A 24,748-nucleotide genomic window follows, 5' to 3' on the forward strand; every position below is an offset into this window, starting at 1 on the left:
TTAAACATATATAGCCAGAGAATTTTACATCATAGCTTTTCTGCAGTGCTGGGTCAACCACCTAAACTCCCTCCTCTTCTTTATGTTAAAGGTAACCTCAGCCAACTTTCCTGTCCTCCCCATCCTTCCTGACGATCTGTATCCACGTCCATCATCCTGTGTTAAACTTGTTTCTGTAATTGATGTTCTTCGTCTTCTCTCCTGCTCTTTTCAACCTTGGTGATGTCCTGCGCTATTGGCCTTGGTTGTTCACCTAGGTTACTTAATTTAGAATCTATTCCTGTTGATATAAATTACATTAAGTGCCGTTCAGGTAGTACCTCAAGTACTGTGTTACTCTATGTCCCCAGCACCAATATACTTCCAATCCAAGCATCTCAACTTCAAGATATTTTTATACAAAACATAACTCTGCAATGATTTTCTCCAATTATGCTGTGGTGCAGGCTCTTGTTCAGTGCTTGAAATTAAACGCACCAGATTGGCTTGAGCAGCTCCTTTTAAGGACAGCAATGCTAATTTCTCTTGACTAGCTGTGCAATCAGCTGTGATTATCCCCCTTCCCTTCTGTTTTGTCGGTCCTAGAAAGGGGATTAACCAGTTTGACCATTCTGTTCTGGCTGAAGGTTCCCATCTGAACAAGGAACCAATCTTTCTCTTTCAGACACTAATTTGTGAAGTATATTTGCTCAGCTCTCCCCCTCCTCACCACACCCTGAAGTGAACCTGGGGGCAGGGGTGGGGCGGGGGGAGGTGAAATCATATTGCTATGTATAACAATGTGTAGCTGGATCATTGGACTTAAGGTAGCTCTAAGTGCAGGATACACACTCTTTTGCTGTTTTCCCAGGCTTTCAACGGCCAAAGTTACAGCATTTGAGTGGGAAAGCTTGCGCAGAAATTCACTCACCCGCCTTGTATCTGGCCAGATGTTTCAGGGAGAGGACCAAATTGCTCAATTCAAATACATGTATCTTATATATGTGGTGGTTGGAGGTCAATCATCACAGCCCCAGGACATCGCTGCAGGAGTTACTCAGGGCAGTGTCCTAGGCCCTACCATCTTCAGCTGCTTCATCAATGACCTTCCCTCCATCATAAGGTCAGAAATGGGGGATGTTCGCTGATGATTGCACAGTGTTCAGTGCCATTCGCAACTCCTCAGATAATAAAGCAGTCTGTGCCTGCATGCAGCAAGACCTGGACAACATTCAGGTTTGGGCTGATAAGTGGCAGGTAACATTCGCGCCACACAAGTGCCAGGCAATGACTATCTCCAACAAGCGAGAGTCTAACCACTGCCACTTGATATTCAACGACATTACCATCGCCAAATCCCTCACCATCAATATCCTGTGGATCACCATTGACGAAAAACTTAACTGGACCAGCCACATAAATACTGTGGCAACAAGAGCAGGTCGGAGGCTGGGTATTCTGCAGTGAGTGTCTCACCTCCTGACTCCCCAAAGCCTTTCCACCATCTACAAGGCACAAGTAAGGAGTGTGATGGAATACTCTCCACCTGCCTGGATGAGTGCAGCTCCAACAACACTCAAGAAGCTCGACACCATCCAAGACAAAGCAGCCCACTTGATTGGTACCCAATCTACCACCTTAAGCATTCACTCCCTCCACCACCAGCGCACCTTGGCTGCAGTGTGTACCATCTACAAGATGCACTGCAGCAACTCGCCAAGGCTTCTTCGGCAGCACCTCCCAAACCCACGATCTCTACCAGCTAGAAGGACAAGGGCAGCAGGCACATGGGAACACCACCACCTTCAAGTTCCCCTACAAGTCACACACCATCCTGACTTGGAAGTATATCACCGATCCTTCATCGTCGCTGGGTCAAAATCCTGGAACTCCCTCCCTAACAGCGCTGTGGGAGTACCTTCACCACATGACTGCAGCGGTTCAAGGCGGCGGCTCACCACCACCTTCTCAAGGGCAATTAGGGATGGGCAATAAATGCTGGCACTGCCAGCAACGCACACATCCCAGGAACGAATAAAAAAAACTGTTTTACTTGCCTTGACAGGTCTTTTCAAGTTTAAAAGGCACTCATCTAAAATATTATTGGTCCCTGCCATTTCTTTGCGAAAACTATTCTTCAGTCTGTCTTGTTCACGCTGTGTAACCCAACTTAAGCCAGTGAGAGAGATAAGCTAGAAAGACTCCATGGACACTCAGCAACAAAGTACCATATAGAGATTACTATTCATGGATCTTGTGTCCGGTCCAGTTTACATTGCAGTTTAGCATAGCCAGCAAAACTGTTTGCTACTTTCCATCTTCCGAGGAAAGATAATTAAGGCTGCAACTACTGCAATTAGTGAGCCATAGTTACAACATTGATTACACTTCAAAGGTACTGCAATGGCTGTAAAGAGAATAAGAAATAGGAGCAGGAGTAGGCCACTTGGCACTTCAAGCCTGCTCCGCCATTCAATAAGATCATGGCTGATCTTCTACCTCATCACCACTTTCCTGCACTATCCCCATATCCATCGATTTCCTTAACATCCAAAAATCTATCGATCTCGGTCTTGAATATACTCAATGACTGAGCCTCCACAGCCCTCTGGGGTAGAGAATTCCAAAGATTCACCACCCTCTTAGTGAAAAAATTCCTCCTCATCTCAGTCCTAAATGGCTGACCCCTTATTGTGAGACTGTGACCCCCGGTTCTAAACTCCCCAGCCAGAGGAATCATCCTCCCTGCATCTACCCTGTAAGAATTTTGTATGTTTCAATGAGATCACCTCTCATTCTTCTAAACTCTGGAGAATATAGGCCTAGTCTACTCAATCTGTCCTCATAGGACAATCCCCCATCTGGTGAACCTTTGTTGCACTTCCTCTATGGCAAGTAAATCCTTCCTTAGGTAAGGAGACCAAAACTGTACACAATACTCCAGGTGTGGTCTAACCAGGGCCCTATATAATTGCAGTAAGACATCTTTAATCTGATCCTCTTGTAATAAAGGCCAACATACCATTTACTTTCCTAATTGCTTGCTGTACCTGCATGTTAACTTTCAGTGATTCGTGTACAAGGACACCCAGGTCCCTCTGAACACCAACATTTCCCAATCTCTCACCATTTAAAAAATACTCTGCTTTTCTATTTTTCCTACCAAAGTGGATAACTTCACATTTCTCCACATTATATTCCATTTGCCATGTCCTTGCCCACTCACTTAGCCTGTCTATATCCCTTTGAAGCCTCCTTGCATCCTCCTCACAACTTACATTCCCACCTAGCTTTGTATCATCAGCAAACTTGGATATATTACATTTGGTCCCCTCATCCAAATCATTGATGTAGATTGTGAGTAGCTGAGGCCCAAGCACTGATCCTTGTGGCACTCCACTAGTTACAGTCTGCCAACCCGAAAATGGCCTGTTCATTCCTACTCTCTGTTTTCTGTCCGTTAACCAATCCTCAATACATGCTAGTATATTACCCTCAATCCCATGAGCCCTAATTTTGTTTAATAACCTCTTGTGTGGCGCCTTATCGAATGCCTTCTGAAAATCCAAATACACCACATCCACTGGTTCCCCCTTATCTATTCTGGTAGTGACAGCCTCAAAAAACTCTCGTTTGTCAAACACGATTTCCCGTTCATAAATCCATGTTGACTCTGCCCAATCCTATTATTATTTTCTAAGTACCCTATTACCACATTCTTAATAGTAGATTCCAGCATTTTCCCTACTACTGATGTCAGGTGCTTTGGGTTGTTGTGAGGTTGCGAAAAGTGCTATAGAAATGCTTTCTTTCAAGTCTTTCTTTTGTTTCTGTTTACTTATCCATTTAGTAAATGTATTTATCACTTTATGGCCTAAGCTGTAGTGTAGTGATGTCATTATTCCACCACCTTTTCAAGATGTGGAGGATCATGTGAGGGAATGGGACATAACTCGGAGCTCTGTTTGATCCCTGACTTTGATAGAACTGACCATATATTAGGTGGGGAATGGCGCACGGTGATCAGAGGGGGTGAGGGGTCTCATATGGGAGTGGTCTTGAACCCAAGATAAAAATTGGAAATGTGACACACAAGTCAAAGATTATCGAATGCAGCAACAAGGACAGTGACTAAAACAGCAACACAGAATTTCTTTCATAAGCTGTTCCCATCAGCACGTGATATCGCTGCACAGAGGACATGTGACTTAAAAGAGGGAAGATAAAAAGAGGGAAAAGGAAATATCTCTGGAGTAACAGAAGATAACCATTGCACTTTGAACAATTTACTTCTTTGAGTGTTAGCCATAGCCAAAGAATTATTTTTTTCCCCCCTTCAATTTCTCTTTTTAAATTCTCTTGCTCAAAAACAACAAAGAAGGACCACTGCCTGTTTTGTGCAAATGAACATAAGAACATAAGAAATAGGATCAGGAGTGAGCCATACAACACATCGAACCTGCTCCACCATTCAATAAGATCGTGGCAGGATATTCATTGCACCCCCTCGAAGGCAAGTATATCCTTCTTTAGATAAGACCACCAAAACTGTGCACAATGTGGTCTCACCAAAGCCCTATATAATTGCAGCAAGACTTCCTTACCATTATACTCCAACCCCCTTGCAATAAAGGCTAACATAGCATTTGCCTTCCTAATTGCTTGCTGTACCTGCATGTTAATTTCTGTGAATTTGTGAATAGAATTCCTCTCCTTGGTTTACTGATACGAATCAAACCTCCACGGGGTTGACTCTGGATTTTGTGTGCCAACGAGTGTTTCAAAAGGTCTTAGTTTCGAGGCTGTATCAAAAACCATACCATTAACTCTATCATTTTTTCCCTCTTCTGCGTTATTGAATAGTCAAGGCTGCGATTTTGCTCCATCCCACTCTGTGAAATGATTTTCTGTTGTTTGGGCTTGTTAAGCCCACCCAGCGCATTTCCCGGGCTAATTAGAGGAAGCAGGTCTGGTGATGTAATTTGATGATGTGTCATCAGCCGGTTTCCTTAAAGGGACCATGGCCAACTTTAATTTGACATTTGTCCTGTCAGTGTTCTACAGCATTGAGGTGCTGCAAACACTGACAATCACTGCACAGAGGCACACAGCTGTACCCAAGCTCTCCCATGACTCCTTCCATATGCTTATGGAGGGAGTCACAGCACGCAGGGAGGTCCTCTTCCATTCCCATGGGCGGAAGAGACCTCCCTAGGAGATCAACACAGCCTGGTTGCACATTGCAGAGGAGGACACAAGCAGGGATGTGGTCAGGAGGACCTGGGTGCAGTGCCGCAAAAGTTTCAATGATCTCAGTAGATCATGAAACATTAGTAGAAAGCCACATTCAGCCGCATCCTGCTGTGCCTCTCATCACATCCCCATCACTCTGCCTTGCCTACCCTACTCCTGCACATCCTTACTCACACCAACTTACCTTGCACCTCCACCCATCCCTCTCTATCTACATTATCACTTCCCCATCTCACTAGCCACCCCTCACACTCACCCTCATCCTAGTCCAATCATACCAACTAACACACAAGGGAAGGCAGTTGGGTGTTTTACGCAATGTTCATGTAAAGTTTCTGTTAATGTGGTGTCAAACATTGAAACCTTTATTTTCAACACTTTGCGTTCTTGGACAGATTTGTGTGCACCTTTGGAAGTGGCTTAGTGAGTTGCAGTGAATGGTGAGACATAACGGTATCCCCCCCCACAATGGTGATGAGTGTCAAAAGAATGGCTTGGACATTGTAGGGATGCTTTATGGTGTTGGTGTGGGGTGGTGCCAACCTAGCGCATCATGTGGCAGCCAGGGTTTACAGCATCAAGTGAAGTAAATCTGGCCATGGCGAGGCCATCGCTGACCTCCTGGGCAGCAATGTGGTTGGGTGCTGATGCCCTCTGTCCTGTACAGCATCAGGTGATTGCGGAGAAGGTTGATGTGGTTTTTGGTGCTGCTGGCATGCCTGGTGCTGCTGGTGTTGGGGCTGATCATGATGGGATTCTGAGGACCAAGGTGAGAGAGTTTCAAGGGCACCCATGCTGATGGAATAGATGGCAGGTGAAGTGTTGATGACAGAAGTGATCTGCCAATGGTGCGAGAGGTAATGAAGTCAGACTGGATGGAGACTTGTGTAAAGACTTGCAGAATCCTAAATCTGTTGTGGAAATGCAGTTTGGAGAAGCTAGTAGTTAAGGGAACATTTCTCAATCAGCTGGGAGCTTTGACTTGACATGTGAAGCTATCAACTCATCAGCTGATGTAATGGCCACTGACCTCCCACCTCAGCTTCACAGACGAGGTCTAGGCACAGCGGGAAACCGGTGGGCGACCTGTCAAATCCAAAAACCTGGGAGGAAAAAACCATTGTTAAGTGGCTGTAAACAAGCCACTAATGATTTTAATTGCCTCCCCCGCCGCTGCGTCGGGTCTGCTCAGTGCTGATGGACCCGACATCGGGGAAAGGTGCGTGGTGGCAGGTTCACAGTGGGGTCCCGACCCGCTGGGGAAAAAAAACACTTTCCCATCCGACCCACCACCGATCGCTCCGTTGACCACACCCCCCCGCAAAATCTAGCCCACAGAGTCTGACTTATTGCCAGTAACTCATTTCCACTCCATTACTATGAGCATAACCAATCCTGTCACCACTTAAGTTCAAAACAATGGATGACAAACAAAGGCCTTGGCCAAAATCCAGTCTGGAAACTTAATGGACCGAATCTTGCTGGAAAATTAACGGTGTGTTGATGACGTACGCTGTTATTGATGCACAAATCGACCAGCAAATTCAAGGGACTAAGAGATTCGCCATCAGTTGCGAATCTCCACGATTTGATGGTCGATTTACGCCACTCACCATTTGCAACTCGCCCTTCGCCTCCCTGTTATTTTTCAAGAACTTGATGGATTTGCACATTAATTGCCTATTAATCACCAGTCTTAATATTCTGCTGTGAGTTTAAGTGCTTACGTACCCTTTTAACGACATGATAATTGTTAATGCAATACCAATCAACCTCTCTTGCCCAGAAAGACAACAATTTAAACCGTTCAATCTCGTTCCCGCGTGTAATAAATTATTCGAGACTTTTTTAAATGTCAAATTTTAATTTTTTTCTTACTTTCCTTTTGTGTCTTTTTTCTCTCTCTCTCTCTTAATCCAATCTTTCTTACCCTCTCTTTGTTTCTATTTCTGTCCCTGATTAATTCACCCACTCTAATTCACCCTCCTCCGTCGTTCCTCTGTTTCTTTCTCAATCCTTAAATCTCATCGGTTAAGGAGATACACTGTTGGTCCCGCCATTCACTAAGATCCCAGACACCCCGCTGCCCTCACCACAGCATTATCAGCTCTCACTTCCAGAAAGGTATGCTGCCAAAAAAATTGAAGCTGAAGGGTGCAGGAAAAAGTTTAACTAATGGCGTACGCCGCATGATTTCCGGCTCCAGCAAGATCTGGGCCAATATATTTACGGGAAGGATGGCCCAAGATTCAGTGCTTACTTTTTTGCTGCATAGCATGTTAAATAACAGCACACCTTAAATTACTTTTTGTGCTGCATTCAAGACAAACGTCACTGAATACCAGCATTTTTGACAAACAGCTGATACTTTCTAACTACTGTTGAATGTGTTGAACTACAGGGAGCAAGATGTGTGGTGACATTAGACTGATGCCTTAGTTGGGTGTTGCTGCAAGATGCTACCACTGGGAGAGAGGGAAGTGCGGTGAGGCTACAGCACCTAAAAGGCTACAGCTGCTCAAAGGGCCAGAAACACTTGAAATTGAGGAAGACGGAGAGACAGTCAACAGAGGTCTGGTATTATAGATGAGGGAAAGTCAATGTCTTCAGTTGCGGCAAGAGCCGCCAGATTTTCAGACACTTCTCTAGATGTTCTACTGGCAAAAATATGGGCAAGGAGAGACCAGTTTTTTGGCACCCAAAACAGGAAGCTCCAGTAGAGGGCGGGGCAGGCAGCATGGAGGCAGTTGGCTCAGGCAGTCCGTACCATCCCCACCGCTGCGCATACACCAACATAGTGGCAAAACAGTTTAATGACCTCACAAGGCCGGCCAAAGTAAATGAAGTCAGGAGTACCCGTCTTGGAGGCTGACTCATCTCCATGCTAGCCATACCCTCACAGTGTAGTTAACAAATGAATTTAACAAATATATCCATGTAAAATTGATCCATTTTCTCTCTCAGATATTTTTTGGAAGAAATCACAGTAGCAGGGCATGCTATCCCATCATGCACTTCTTGTAGCAATGCAGTAACTAAAATGATCAGTGGAAGCATGGAAACAAAAAAAGTAGTATTTAAAGTATCTAATTTTTAAAAAAATGATCATTGAAATTGCTATGGACAAGACAAATTTTATTGGTAAGCATTCTGGCAATTCCTTTAGCTAAAAGCTATAGAAAGCTACAGCTCATTTATTCTCCAAATCAGTCAAGGATAGGCACTGCCAAAAAAAAAACCCACAACTGACTAGAAGATAAACATTTCTTACCACTCCGCAAAAAGCACAACAGATTTAACGTAGCAATGCAGCTTGTGAAGGTTATGAAAGCCCAGGGACACCATTTTGTTGTCACGGGATAGTTAGCTGCAGTGGTTTTAAGAGGATGGAAGCTGTTGTAACTCTGACTGCTAGAAATGAGTTGCAGAAATAGCTCAATGCAATCAGCTTTCCATTTCAGAGCCCTCACAGCCCTCTCCAGGATCACCTTTCTGCTAATGGAGTCACTTACAGTAAATGACAAGGAGCTGAGGAACATAGTCACTGATTTAAGAACGGAGCTTATGGTGTGAGCGGAAACCATTCCATTTGTGTAGTGCCATGCTTCACTTGGGTTTGCCAGATGTGCAACTGCAAAGCAAGCACATTCACGTACCTGTCTATTTTTCTGTGTTGCAGGAAGCAATGCTCTGGACCTCTCGGCAACCTTCTGTGAAAAGAGAAAATGAAGTCAGAGATTGTGTGTGGCAGGTTTATGTACCTTAGTCTTTATATCAAATCGCACAAACCTCCAAAAATAAATAAAGAACTTAAAGAACAAAAAGCTCCTTAGATGACTTAGGTATTAAATGCATTGCACAAAGTGAACACATTGAGATACTGACCAGTAAAAGTCTCCAGTTCAATCTCTGGTCTAAGCAGCTATTAACCAGCATTGCTCCAATTTCCCCCAGCTACTGGGCTAGGGAGAGTCAAATGCAGCCAGGTTTCCTCTCCTCATTGCTGTTCAGTGTCCTACATTAGAAACTGAACAAGTATGGACTTTGGGTAAAGAGAGAATTGGGGTCAATTGTGATGTGCTCCACAGCTGAATAGCCCGCCAACACTCACCATCAAGGCTTGGAAATGAGATGTGACAATGTAGCTCTTGGAGAGTTATGAGAACCCATGGACCCGGGAAAGAGCTGCAATCTTCTGGAGAGGAGGGAAAAAGCTTTTTTTTTAAATCTGATCCCCTTTGCTGTCCATATGATTCTAACATTGAATAATTGTAGAGTGAAATTGCAAAAATAATTAGTACCACAGAACAATTAGGAGGCTTACAGATTGTTCTGAAGGGATAGAAGGGTAAATGGAAGGTCTATCTATTTTAAAGATGGTAACTGAGATGAATAGCTTATAGGACTGTGTTATAAGATTGTGTTTTAGACCACCAAATCAGACAGAGATATAGATAGGGCCGCTCTCTCTGCGACACGCTGGTCTACTCCTCTATCACCTCCATCACCCCTTCCCCTTCACCCGGCATCTTCCCATGCAAGCGCAGGAGATGCAACACATGTCCTTCTACCTCTTCCCTTCCCACTGTCCAGGGCCCCAAACACTCCTTCCAGGTGAAACAGTGATTTACTTGTATTTCTTGCAATTTAGTATACTGTATTCGCTGCTCACGATGCGGTCTCCTCTACACTGGGAAGACCAAATTCAGATTGGGTGACCGCTTTGCGGAACACCTCCGTTCAGTCCGCAAGCATGACCCAGAGATTCCGGTCGCCTGTCACTTTAATTCTTCCCTCCACTCCCACTCTGATCTCTCCATCCTCGGCCTCTTACACTGTTCCAACGAAGCTTAACGTAAGCTCGAGGAACAGCACCTCATCTTTCAATTAGGCACTTTACAGCCTTCTGGACTTAACATCGAGTTCAAAAATTTCAGCCTATAAATTGGCCCCTGTATTTCTTTCTTTATTTTTTTTCTCTTGTTTCCTCACATGGTAGCTGTTAATGTTGCTGCCATCATCATTCACACCTCATCTAGAGCCATCTTTTGTTTCTTAACTTCTCGCTTATTTAGCCTTGCACCATCATCCCTGTTGTCAGTCAATCTCTCCTGCCTTCCATCCTATCACAGACCTTCCCTTTGTTTTTTCCTCCCCTCCTCCCTGCCTCTGCTTAAAAATCTCTCTTCTCTAACCTTTTCCAGTTCTGACGAGGGGTTCGACCCAAAATGTTGACTGTTTCTCTCTCCTCGATGCTGCCTGACCTGCTGAGTGTTTCCAGCACTTTCTGTTGTTATTATATAGGGCACGCTAAAGAAGTTAATATGACCATGTCGGAATTTCAATTTGCCTGGCACTAATTGGGAAGATTACACTGGGAAGCAAAAAGTGAATTACTATTGATTATGGGCTGTTACATGACTCACAGTCATAGAAACTATAATGGGGTTGGAACAATAGTAGACTTGCTAACAGTCAAGGAATGGCAGACATGGTCAAAATCAGAGAATGGCTAAATAAGAATGAGCACAATATGGTGGAGCTTAAATTAAGATTGAAGTGGGAAAAGAAAAAAGTGCAGAAAAGCCCTTTGGTTTCAGAAAGGCAAGTTGCAAGCGGCTGAGGAAGGAACTAAGAATCATGAATTGCATATTCTGTTACATGAGATATGTACAGAGACATAATTAGGAGACTAACAAACAAATATATTCCACTAAGTAATAAATGCGTTAGAGCAGGCAGGAAACTGAAGTGTGCAACAAGAGAAGTAACACGGAGGAAAAGGGATAAAAGGTCTTCGATTAAAATACATGTATAATTAAAGATAGGAATTAATATATAAAAAGGTAAAAGAAGTAAAGAAATTGATTAGGAGGCCCCATGATATATAAGAATATTGGGACTGCAGCAAATATTTTAAAAATGTGAAAGGTTTATTTAAATACATCCAAGGAAAACAGTTGACAAAGGAAACAGTGAAGCCCTGAGGGATCGCAGAGTGGGGTGGGGGCCATGATAACAAATGATCAAGGAATGGAGAAAGTGCTTAAAGACGTCTTTGTGCCAGCATTTACAAATGAGTCTGAGGATTGCCGTCCCCATACACAATTAGAATTTAAAGGGCAAGATGAAGAAAAAAAGCTGATGAGATGTAAAAATTACCCAGAAAGAATACTAAATGACAGCAAGGCAAGTAACCCCGACAGGTATCATATTACAGCATTAAGAGAGATGGCAAATCAGTCACATCCTAACAGACAATATAAGAGAATTACTGAATACCAAGGTGCTGTAGGGAGGCAAATGTAGTGGCAGTTTATATAATTTAAAAAAACAACAGAATAAAAGCCTAAGAACTGTAGGCCTGTGAACTTGGCATTAATGGTGGGTAAAGTAACAGGAATTATCCGAATAGTGAGGCATCACAAGAAACATAAAAAGTAATCAACATGGATTCATAGGTGGTAGATCATGCTAAACATGTCTATGATGCATCCTTTGAGGATATAACAGTTAGTTGATGTGGGGAACTCAATAGAATTAATAAACCTAGACTTTAGCAAAGCCTTTGAGAAAGTATCACACAGGAAATTACTTTCCAAGATAAAAAAAAAAGGCTTGCAGTAGGAGGGAAGCTTCTTAAGTGATAACAAACTGGTTCAGTCAGAAGAAGCAAAGGGTAGTTGTTAAGGTAGCTGTACCAATATAGAAAGCTGTGACTGGGGCTATTGTTTTTTTCAATTTATATTGGAGCATGAAACAAAGGTCTTCAATTTGCCGACAATATAAAATCAGATAGTGGAATAGAGCACTATAGTAAATAGAAGAAAAATTCAAAAATGAGTTTAGAATGCATGTACGTAAACACACAAAGTGTGGCGAATAAGGTTGGTGAGCTACAAGCACAATTAGCCGTGTGGCAATATGATGCTATGGCAATAACGGAAACGTAGCTTAAAAATGGTGAGGACAGGGCACTTAATATTCAAGGGTACAAGGCGTTCAGAAAAGATAAGGAAGGAAAAAAGGGAGGTGGGGTGGCAGTGCTGATTAAGGAAAACATTGTAGTGTTGGAAAGGGAGGATGTTCTTGAGGGGACAAGGACAGAATCCATTTGGTTAGAGTTGAGGAGCAAAAAGGGTTTGATCACGCTATTGGGGGTATTCTACAGGCCTTCAAATAGTAAGAGGGAGGTAGAAGAGCAAATCTGCAGGGAAATCGCAGAGACATGCAAGAGCTATAGAGTGGTGATATTGGGGGGCTTTAATTACCCAAATATCAACTGGGACAATGCTAGGGTAAAGGGAAAGGAGAGGGAGGAATTTCTGAAATGTGTTCAGGAGAATTTCCTTGTCCAGTATGTTCTTGGCCCAACTAGGAAGGAGGCATTGCTGGATCTGGTGCTGGGGAATGAGGTGGGCCAGGTCGACCAAGTGTCTGTGGGAGAAAACTTGGGTACGAGTGATCATCATATCATAAGATTTAGCTTAGCAATGGAGAGGAGCAAGGCACAATCTAGAGTGGAACTTCTAAACTGGAATAGGGATATCTTCAATGGGATGCAAAAGGATCTAGCCAGGGTAAAGTGGAACCAAAGACTGACAGGAAAAACTGAAACGGGACAATGGGTGATCTTTAAGGAGGAGATGTTCCAAATACAGGCTAGGTACATTCCAACAAGAGGGAAGGGTAAGGGAACCAAAGCAAGAGCTCCTTGGATGATGAGGGAGATTCAGAAGATGACGAAACAAAAGAATAGAGTGTATGATGAATGTCAGGTGAATTCTTCAAGGGAGAGCCAGACCAAATACAGTAAGTTGAGAGGGGAAGTGAAGATGAAAATAAGATTGGCAAAGAGAGAATATGAGAATAGAATGGCGGTTAACATAAAAGGGAACACAAAAATCTTCTACCGGCATGTAAACATAAACAGTAAGCGGGTAGTAAGAGTGTATACGGGATGATTTCCTGGACCAATATGTTGAGGAACCAACTAGAGATCAGGCCATCTTAGACTGGGTATTATGTAATGAGAAAGGATTAATTAACAATCTTGTTGTGCGAGGCCCCTTGGGGAGGAGCGATCATAATATGATAGAATTCTTCACTGAGATGGAGAGTGAAGCAGTTGACTCAGACACTAGGGTCCTGAATTTAAATAAAGGAAACTATGATGGAATGAGGTGCGAGTTGGCTAGGATGGATTGGGGAACATTATTTAAAGGGTTGACGGTGGATAGGCAATGGCAAACATTTAAAGATCGCATGCAAGAACTACAGAATTTGTTCATCCCTGTTTGGCGTAAAAATAAAACAAAAAAGGTGACTCAACCGTGGCAAACAAGGGAAATTAGGGATAGCATAAGATCCAAGGAGAGGACATATAAATTGGCCAGAGAAAGCAGCAAACCTGAGGATTGGGAGCAGTTTAGGATTCAACAAAGGAGGACAATGGGATTAATTAAGAGAGGGAAAATAGAGTATGAGAGTAAGCTTGCAGGGAACATAAAAACTGACTGTAAAAGCGTCTATAGATATGTGAAGAGAAAAAGTTTGGTGAAGTCAAGCGTAGGTCCCTTGCAGTCAGAATCAGGGGAATTTATAATGGGGAACAAAGAAATGGCAGACCAATTAAATACATACTTTGGTTCTCTCTTCAAAAAGTACACAAATAACCTCCCAGATATGTCGGGGAACATAGCGTCTAATGAGAGGGAGGTATTGAATGAAATCAGTATTTGTAGGGAAATGGTGTTAGGGAAATTGACGGGATTGAAGGCCGATAAATCCCCAGAGCTTAAGGAAGTGGCCCTAGAAATAGTAGATGCATTGCTGGTCATCTTCCAAAATTCTATAGACTCTGGAACAGTTCCGATGGATTGGAGGGTAGCTAATGTAACCCCACTATTTAAAAAAGGAGGTAGACAGAAAACGGGGAATTATAGACCGGTAAGCCTGACATTGGTAGTGGGGAAAATGCTGGAGTCCATTATAAAAGATGTAATAGCAGAGCACTTGGAAAACAGTGACCGGATCGGACAAAGTCAACATGGATTTACAAAAGGTAAATCATGCTTGACTAATCTACTGGAATTTTTTGAGGATGTAACTGGTAGAATAGATAAGGGAGAACCAGTGGATGTGGTGTATTTGGACTATCAGAAGGCTTTCGATAAGGTCCTGCATAAGAAATTAGCATGCAAAGTTAAAGCACATGAGATTGGGGGTAAGGTACTGACTTGGATAGAGAACTGGTTGGCAGACAGGAAGCAAAGAATTGGAATAAACGGGTCTTTTTCCAAGTGGCAGACAGTGACTAGTGGGGTACCGCAGGGATCGGTGCTAGGACCCCAGTTATTCACATTATATATTAATGACCTAGACGAGGGAACTAGATGTAATATCTCCAAGTTTGCAGACGACACAAAGCTGGGTGGGCGTGTGTGCTGTGAGGAGGATGCCGAGAAACTCCAGTATGATTTGGACAGGTTGGGTGATTGGGCAGATGCATGATAATGTGGATAAATGCGAGGTTATCCACTTTGGTGGCAAAAACAGGAAGGCAGATTATTATCTGAACGGCAATAGATTGGGAAAAGGGGAAGTGCAACGAGACCTGGGTGTCCTTGTGCACCAGTCGCTGAAAGTAAGCATGCAGGTGCAGCAGGCGGTTAAGAAGGCAAATGGTATGTTGGCCTTCATAACGAGAGGATTCGAGTACAGGAGCAAGGATGTCTTGCTGCAGTTGTACAGGGCCTTGGTCAGACCACACCTTGAGTATTGTGTGCAGTTTTAGTCGCCTTATCTTAGGAAGGATGTTCTTGCTATGGAGGGAAGATTCACCAGACTGATACGTGGGATGGCAGGAATGATGTATGAAGAGAGATTGGGTCGATTGGGCTTGTATTCGCTGGAGTTTAGAAGAATGAGAGGGGATCTCATTGAAACTTATAAAATTCTAACAGGACTAGACAGACTAGATGCAGGAAGGATGTTCCCGATGGCCGGGGAGTCCAGAACCAGGGGTCATAGTCTAAGGATAAGGGGTAAGCCATTTAGGACTGAGATGAGGAGGAATTTCTTCACCCAGAGAGTGGTGAACCTGTGGAATTCTCTACCACAGATGGCAGTTGAGGCCAATTCATTAAATATATTCAAGAAAGAGTTAGATATATTTCTTAAGGCTAAAGGGATCAAGGGATATGGGGAGAAAGCAGGGACAGGGTACTGAATTTGGATGATCAGCCATGATCTCATTAAATGGCGGAACAGGCTCGAGGGGCCGAATGGCCTACTCCTGCTCCTATCTTCTATGTTTCTATGTCGGGATGGGGCCTATTAGAGACAAAGAAGGTGATATATGCTTAGAGGCACAGTGCAAGGTAGAATATTCAATGAGTACATTGTATCGGTGTTTACTAAGGAGGTGGATGCTGACAAAATATCAGTAGAAGTGGAAAAGGTAGAAGCAATGGAAGGGGTGAAAATTGATAGACAGGATGTACTAAAAAGGATGGGTATGCTTAAGAGTGGATAAGTCGCCTGATCCAGATGGCTTGCATCCCATGTTGCTAAGGGAATTGGGGGAAGAGATAGCGGAAGAGCTTGCCATAATTTTCCAATCTTCCCTAGATGCGGGAGAGGTGCATGAGGATTGGAAAATGGCAAATGTGACTCCGTTGTTCAAGAAAGGGTGTAAGGACAATCCTAGTAACTACAGGCCAGTCAGTTTAACATCAGTGGTGGGTAAAGTTTTAGAAACAATAGTCAAGAAAAAAATTAATGGGCACTTGGAGAGGTATAAGCTAATTAAGGAAAGCCAACACGGATTTGTAAAAGGCAGATCGTGTTTGACTAATCTAATTGAATTTTTTGATGAAGTAACAGGGATGATAGATGAAGGGATTGCAATGGATGTTGTCGACATGGATTTTAGGAAGGTGTTTGACAAAGTACCACATAGAAGGCTGGTTAACAAAATTGATGCTCATGGAATAGGTGGGTCTGTGGCACCTTGGATAAGGAATTGGCTTAAGGACAGAAAACAGCGAGTTGTGGTAAATGGCTGCTTTTCAGACTGGAGGATGGTAGACAGTGGTGTTCCCCAAGGGTCAGTGCTGGAGCCACTGCTTTTTTGATATATATGAATGACCTGGATATTGGAATACAGAGTAGAATTTCTAAATTTGCCAATGACACCAAACGTGGGGATGTGGCAAACAGTGAGGATGATATCAATCGACTGCAACAGGACATAGAAAGGCTAGCAGAATGGGCAGACAAGTGGCAGATGGAATTTAATACAGAGAAGTGTGAGGTGATGTATTTTGGCAGAAGGAACAGGGAGAGGCAATATACACTTAATGGCACAGTTTTAAAGAGTGTGCAGGGACAGAGGGACCTGGGAGTTAATGTGCATTAGTCCCTGAAGGTGGCAGGACATACTGAGAGAGTGGTTAGCAAACCATATGGGATCTTGGGCTTCATAAACAGATATTGAGTACAAAAGTAGAGAAGTTATGCTGAACCTTTATAAAGCACTGGTTAGGCCACAACTGGAGTATTGCGTCCAGTTCTGGTCACCACACTTTAGGAAGGATATGAAGGCCCTTGAGAGGGTGCAGAGGAGATTTACCAGAATGGTTCCGGGGATGGGGGATCTTAGCTATAAGGATCGGTTGGAGAAGCTGGATTTGTTTTCATTAGAGCAAAGAAGGTTGAGGGGTGATTTGAGAGAGGTGTACAAGATTATGACAGGTTTGGATAGGCGAGACGGGGAAAGGCTGTTCCCACTAGTTGATGGTACAAGGACTAGGGGACATAGATTTAAGGTTTTGGGCAAGAGATACAGGGGGGAACGTGAGGATAATTTTTTTTACGCAGCGAGTAGTGAGGACCTGGAACTCGCTGCTGACGGAAGTGATGGAAGCGGAGACACTCAATGCTTTCAAGGGGTGACTGGATAGGCACTTGAGGGAAATAAACTTGCAGGGCTACGGGGATAGAGCGGGGGAATGGGACTGACTGGATTGCTCTACAGAGAGCCAACATGGACTCGATGGGCCGAATGGCCTCCTTCTGTGCCATTATGACTCTATAAGAGCAACAAGTAGACTAGTTTCAGAGAGATCTGTACAGATTGGAAGGTTGGACCAAAAAATTGTGAGATATTCTTTAATGTGGAAAAATGAAAAGTCATGGGCCCAGAACTTCGGGTCTCCACGGGTGAGTACGCACGGGGTACTCACCTGTAAGCCCAATGGAAGTGCTGGTTTCCTGCATGCACTGCGCATGCGCGGGAAACCGGCACTTCCGTTCCCCTGAAAGAAGGGGTTCAGAGTTCGAACGCGTGCGCAGGAGAGGCTGCGCGTGCACATCGAACTTAGGTTTTCTTTTACAGGTTTTCCCGGGAGGGTAAGTCTCCAGAAGTTACATATATAAAAAGCAGGCGTAAGGCCTGCTTTTTACAAGGTAAATGGTGAATTAATTAAAATTAAAACATTTTTTCCACAGTTTTATTATTTTTAAATACTTTAAAGCAAGGTAAGTTTATTTTTAGCCCCGTTAGAAAATAAAATTACAATATTTTTTTCAAAAATTTTAATTGTTTAAAATAGTTATTTCATGTAATTTATAGTTTATTTAAAAAATGTGATTTAAAAAAAAATGTATTTGAAGATTTAGTGATGTTTTGGGGCCCATAGTATTTATAAGGTTTGACAGGTTGAATGGGCATTCCCTGCTCCGATCGGCTCTCCATGGCCCACATGATCCCAGGGGACGCATCGAAGTAACTGCGCCCCTGGGATACGCAAGCACTGCGCGCCGGCAGTTGGAGCAGGCCCAGGATCGGAATTCCACGGGGGCCCACAGCTCAACGGCCGGCGCGCAAGCTAAGTGCAGGTCGGGGGCTTACACCCGCGGGAAGCCCCCGACCCAAATTTCTGGGCCCATGAAACTGCAGAAAGAAAACAAACAGCGAGCGCACAAAATCAATAGGAAGAGTCTACAGGAAACATTACAAGAGAAGGATTTGTGGGGATTTAGTGGGGAAAACTCTTAAACCATCAGCACAAATGTGAAAAGGGCAAACTGGATATTAAGGTGCACAGATTGAGCACGAAGTCCCAGGACGCGAGCATTAGTTTGTATAAAGCACTAGCCTGCCCTCACCTTGGGCACCATACCATACGGGAGAGATGCTGGAGGGAGCCCAAAAAAGGGCAACTAAGTTAATGAATGGAATTGGATACCTCGGCTATAAGGGAAGGTACTTAATATCCTAAAGGGAATAGACAAACTCTATTATGTTCAATAGTATGTTCAATATTAAACATAAGATCCAGGATAATGGAACATGGATCCAAGCACAGACAAGAAATTGTGGTGAACAAACAGTTGAGATATAACTTCTTCAAGCAGAAGGTGATGAATATGTAGAAGCAGTACAAGTGGGGGATGTCACAAATTTCAAGAGGGTGATGGATAATTTTTTGGCAGACATGGCTATTGCAGGTTGTGAAATAAAGTTGAGCAGGATGTCTGTGAACATTTGGACTGGCACAATAAATACTAGCACTGTATGGCCTTATGCTCATAAGGGCATTGGGACCCATTGAGAAGTGATGCTTCGTATCAAGTATAGGATGCACCAAGAGGTCCTGCAGCTCTACCTATTTTTCCTCCTCTCGGCATATCATGGGTAACCATGGTCTCAAGGCAATTGCTTGAGGGAGTTGCAGAAGAATTTCCCAGAGTTTTGCCAGAACTTGGTCATGGGTTTTTTTCCGAATTTTTTTGCCTCCCTTAGGAGTTAGTATAACTATTGGTTCGAGAGGTTAGTGTACGAGCTTGCACCATCTAACAGATAAGCACTGATGGACCTCATGATCTTTTCTTACTCATAGAAACATAGAAGATAGGAGCAGGAGTAGGCCATTCGGCCCCTCGAGCCTGCTCTGCCATTTAATGCGATCATGGCTGATCATCCAAATACTGCGCGCGCAACTTATGACATCATTTCGTCGTGCAACGCCCTTTGTGCGCCCCAAACCGGAACTTCAGTCGCGCCCGCCCAATGTGGGCGTGGCGGTGTTAAGAACTGTGAAGTGGAACGCAGCAGAGGCCCTGCGGGCCTCGGGGAGCGCTAATTAAAGGGCACTTAGACTGAACTATAAAGGCCAGCCATTTTGCTGCAATGACTTTAGTGCAACGGATTTCTGGACAGAGACCAAGGAAGACACCTTACTGATTTGGCCCAACATAGGAGAGGTATTTTTGGCTTCTGGCCAGAGCTTGGAAATTTGATTCATTGTGATTTCACTGTTTGCAAGTATATTATGGGGGCTGCATGGGGTTCCAACCCTCAGTTCCAGCATTATGTGCGAAGGGCTCGCAGACGCTGTGTGAGAGGGGCAGCCATGCCTAGACGCAGAGGGGGCATCAGGCGTCGGCAACGTAGGCCTTACCCACTCAGGGAATACCGCCAGCAGGTGTCCTATCTCACCATGACTGCCGCGCAGTGTGTTAAGAGGCTGCGCTTCAGAAGGGAGGTGGTTGCAGAGATCTGCCAGCTGCTTCACAGAGATCTGCATCCACAGCTGATGTGCAGGACGTCTCTGTCGGTGGAAGTGAAGGTCACGGTGGCTCTGAACTTTTATGCAAGCGGCTCCTTCCAAGCCGCTGCTGGGGACATAGCTAACATCTCCCAGTTCGCCGTGCATCGCTGCATCCGGCAGGTCACCGATGCCCTTTTCACAAGGAGACACCAATTCATCTCCTTCCCCATGACCCTAGAGAGGCAGGAGCAGCGTGCAGTCGGATTTGCGAGGATCGCCGACTTCCCCATGGTGCAGGGCGCCATTGACTGCACGCATGTGGCTTTGCGGGCACCTATCGACAATGCCGAGGATTACCGCAACCGGAAGGGCTACCATTCCCTCAATGTACAGCTGGTGTGTGACCACAGGCAGCGCATCCTAGCTGTCAATGCCCGCTTTCCAGGCAGCAGCCACGATGCATTTATCCTGCGACAGACTACTGTGGCTGACATGTTCCAGGCACAGCCTCCCCCAAGAGGATGGCTTATCGGGGACAAAGGCTATCCTTTGTGTACATGGCTCATGACCCCGCTCCGCGCGCCCAGGACCCCTGCTGAGGAGGCATACAACGAAAGCCATCAAGCCGCAAGGAACATCATAGAGCAAACGATTGGCGTCCTCAAGCAACGGTTCCGCTGCCTGGATCGCTCCGGCGGATCTCTGCAGTATTCGCCGGATAGAGTCTCCCAGTTCGTCGTCGTTTGCTGCATGCTGCACAACCTGGCTATCCGCAGGACTCAGGCACTGCCACCTCACGTTGGACCACCACCTCAGGAGGACGAGCAGGAGGACCATGAGGAGGAGGAGGAGGAGGAGTACCAGCCCAGGAGGGAGCCACAAGGTCCAAGGGCCGTCCGTCGGCGGCTTATTGAACGACACTTCTAGGCCCCCTGTCAGGGAATGGCTTGCGGCAATGAATGCACATGAATGCAGCCGCTCCGCAAGCCCTCAGCCGGTTAACGCAACAACCACTTGAAGCATCACACATGGACAAGCTGAATAAAGAAAAAGCTTTATTGAACAAACTTGGGGCCCTTCCCACATGAAACCGAAAAACAGACAACACCCCCAAAAAACACTCAAATACATATCTCACTCCCACAACCTGGGGAGGAATAACAAAACTTGTCCATCCAAATGGCCTTCATCCTCGGCCTTACCAAAAGAACCCCCCCCCATAGACAAGACAACCACCCCCATATAAAAAAACATTTGCCAACACACTCTACTTTGTGTGCCGAGAGGGCGAGTCCTTGTCCAGGCTTTTCCGGCCCCTGGCCGACCTGCTGCTCCGCCTCAACCTGGGCCCTGCGGGTGCTGCAAGGCTGGGGGAAGGCTCCTGAGGGGCACATTGCGTGACGGCAGATGCCCTTGGGGGTCGGCCTAGACGAGCTCTGGCCCTCGAGGGGCCGGCTGCTGACTGCTGCAGCTGTGGCTGGGCAGCATCAGTCCCTCCAGCAGCTCGTCGCAGCTTCGCTGGGGGAGTGGCAGTGGCGGCTGCAGCAATGGGGGCAAGCTGGCTGATGCCAGGCGCTCGCTGCTCGCCTGAGACACTGGCACTCGGACGGGCTGGCGCTGCAGCAAGCGCAGCAATCTGGTGAAGGCCAGACCGCTGTGCTGCTGCAGCGCGGCAGGTGCCCTGGCGATGCCTGCCTGACACAGCGAGTGTGGCAGCAGTGAGTGCCCGTACTGCCCTGGTCTGTGCCCGCATCAGACCAGCCAGTGACTGCACGGCACCACTGATCAACTGTCCACTCGCTGCCTGTGCTGCCCTGAATTCGTCCCGACTCGCGTCCTGTGCTGCCCTGAATTCGTCCCGACTCGCGACCTGTGCTGCCCTCAATTCGGCCCGACTCGCGTCCTGTGATGCCCCGAATTCGGCCCGACTCGCGTCCTGTGATGCCCCGAATTGTTCGAGACCCCTGGCCTGTGCTGCCGCGAGTTGTTCGAAACCCCTGGCCTGTGAGGCCCCGAAATCGGACACACTATGAGCCAGGGACTCGATGGCCTCAGGCAACCGTGCCACAGCCCCCATGAACTCGGTGTGCCGACGATCCGAGTCCGCGGACATTTGATCAAGGAGGCGCACTTCCTGGGCGAGGACCGTCTCCGGACTGGAGGCCGGACTCTCCCTCTGGGGAGAAGGCCGCCGAGCTGGCCGACCCTTCCCGCGTGGCTGGACGCCACTGGGCCCAGCAACTACACTCCCCTGCAACACTTCCCCCCTCTGGGGAGAAGGCAGCCGAGCTGCCCGACCCTTCCCGCGTGGCTGGACGCCACTGGGCCCAGGAGCTACACTCCCCTGCAACACTTCCCCCCTCTGGGGAGAAGGCAGCCGTGCTGCCCGACCCTTCCCGCGTGGCTGGACGCCACTGGGCCCAGGAGCTACACTCCCCTGCAACACTTCCCCCCTCTGGGGAGAAGGCAGCCGTGCTGCCCGACCCTTCCCGCATGGCTGGACGCCACTGGGCCCAGGAGCTACACTCCCCTGCAACACTTCCCCCCTCTGGGGAGAAGGCAGCCGTGCTGCCCGACCCTTCCTGCGTGGCTGGACGCCACTGGGCACAGGAGCTACACCCCCCTGCAACACTTCCCCCTGGCTCTCCTCCAGGGAAGACGTGTCCCCTCCATTGCCATCCCCTGGCGCGGATGAGGGTTCCCCCGATGTGCCGCCTTCCTCTTGCTCCTCCTCGTCCTCCTCTTCCGAGGGACTGACACTCGCAGCTTCAGGGACCTCCTCCTCACCAGCTGAAAGCAGGAAGGCACAAGAGTAGCTTTAGAGTGAGGACAGGGCGTCAGCGAGGGAGGCATGAGTGGTGGCATTCTGCGCATTGGTCGGACAGTGGCAAAGGATGTAGATCTGAAGCGCAAGGGGAATGAGAGAGGTCCAAATGGTCATGTCCTTACCATTGGGGCCCAGCACAGGGTCGGCATCTCCAATTGCAACGGGGCCAATCACCCGGGCACCCATGAGTCGACCCACGCGCTCCTCCAGGTCACTGAGCTGCTGGAACTGGGCACGGCCTCCCCCGGTGACAGTCCGGCTCTTCAGATTCTGGGCCAGCTTGGCCTGCAAGAGAAAGGACGGCCTCTAAGTACAGTGTGGTGCCCTGTTGTTGTGTGCACTGCCTCCCATGGTCGAATAGCTTGGCCAGTGTGTAAAGTGCAGAAAGTGCAATTGATGTTCATGCCAGTGCCATAGCTGCTGGATGAGGGCTGGCCATTAGGCCTTTCAGGTCCCTTTGCCCATAATGTGAGGTGCACATGCAAGGATGAGGAGGACACTGGAAAGGGTACTCACCCTGACAATCCGAGTGAGGTCGTTAAACTTTTTCCGGCATTGGACACCAGTCCTGGGGACATCGCAGGTGGCTGTGACCCTCTGGGCGATATCCCTCCAGGCTCTCCTGTACACCCTCTTGGGAGGCTTCTTGCCACTGTCCGGGAACAAGATATGGCTTCTCTTCTCCAAAGCCCTAACCAGCACCTTTAAATCATGGGCAGAGAAGTGCTGCGCTCGTTCACGGGCCCTCTGCATCCTTCCTGGCGCTATTTCTCTCCAGCAGCAGTGTTTAGGCCTAGCTGGAGGGCTGCAGTATCCAGGGCGTGGCAGCAGACCAAGTCGACCCTTCCCCCTTTAAGAGCTGGCCGGCGCCAGGGTGTCTGCTGTCAATCAAAACATGACCGCACCTGCGCTGCGCCCGGCCTCGGCGGTATCAGTCTGCACCGCCGGCTTAGCGCCTAAAGATAGCCGTGCAACGCCAGTTTTAGCGCTCGAGCAAACTCCTTGGCCAAAGCTACTGAATATCGGCGAAGTGGCCTCCACTTTCCGGCGGGCGCAAACTTTAGCGGCCGCCCGACTTTACCGCCACAAAAGTGGCTATACTGACTTTCTAGGCCCATGTGCCTTAACTTTACACGCTAATCTCTTATGCGGGACCTTATCGAAAGCCTTCTGAAAGTCCAAATACACCACATCCACTGGTTCTCCCTTATCTATTTTACCAGTTACATCCTCAAAAAATTCCAGTAGATTAGTCAAGCATGATTTATCTTTTGTAAATCCATGTTGGCTTTGTCCGATCCGGTCACTGTTTTCCAAGTGCTCTGCTATTACATCTTTTATAATGGACTCTAGCATTTTCCCACTACCGATGTCAGGCTTACCGGTCTGTAATTCCCCGTTTTCTCTCTACCACCTTTTTTGAATAGTGGGGTAACATTAGCTACCCTCCAATCCATGGGTACTGTTCCAGATTCCATTGAATGCTGGAAGATGATCAGCAAAGCATCAACTATTTCTAGGGCCACTTCCTTAAGTACCCTAGGATGTAGATTATCAGGCCCTTGGGATTTATCGGCCTTCAATCCCATCAATTTCCCTAACACCATTTCCCTACAAATACTGATTTCTTTCAGTTCCTCCCTTTCATCAGACCCTATGGTCCCCAACATCTCTGGGAGGTTATTTGTGTCCTCCTTTGTGAAGACAGAACCAAAATATGTATTTAATTGGTCAGCCATTTCTTTGTTCCCCATTATAAATTCCCCTGATTCTGACTGCAAGGGACCTGCGCTTGACTTCATCAATCTTTTTCTCTTCACATATCTATAAAAGCTTTTACAGTCAGTTTTTATGTTCCCTGAAAGCTTACTCTCATATTCTATTTTCCCTTTCTTAATTAATCCCTTTGTCCTCCTTTGTTGAATTCTAAACTGCTCCCAATCCTCAGGTTTACTGCTTTTTCTGGCCAATTTTTATGTCCTCTCCTTGGATCTTATGCTATCCCTAATTTCCCTTGTTAGCCACGGTTGAGTCACCTTTTTTGTTTTATTTTTATGCCAAACTGGGATGAACAAATTCTGTAGTTCATCCATGCGGTCTTTGAATGTTTGCCATTGGCTATCCACCGTCA

General features: G+C 46.3%; 1 protein-coding gene across 1 annotated transcript in view; it reads right to left on the bottom strand.

Moving 5' to 3' along the window:
- Positions 1–24,748, bottom strand: part of tsnare1 (T-SNARE Domain Containing 1) — an 840,454-nt gene that overhangs the window by 262,107 nt on the left and 553,599 nt on the right. The window contains exon 7 of the mRNA XM_085992448.1: positions 8,889–8,942. Coding sequence (XP_085848574.1) covers positions 8,889–8,942 — 54 coding nt within the window. The remainder of the gene's footprint in view (positions 1–8,888; positions 8,943–24,748) is intronic.

This window comes from Somniosus microcephalus, chromosome 7 (assembly GCF_052327205.1).
Source record: "Somniosus microcephalus isolate GS21.2 chromosome 7, FLI_Smic_1.0, whole genome shotgun sequence".
Classification (NCBI taxonomy): Eukaryota; Metazoa; Chordata; class Chondrichthyes; order Squaliformes; family Somniosidae; genus Somniosus; species Somniosus microcephalus.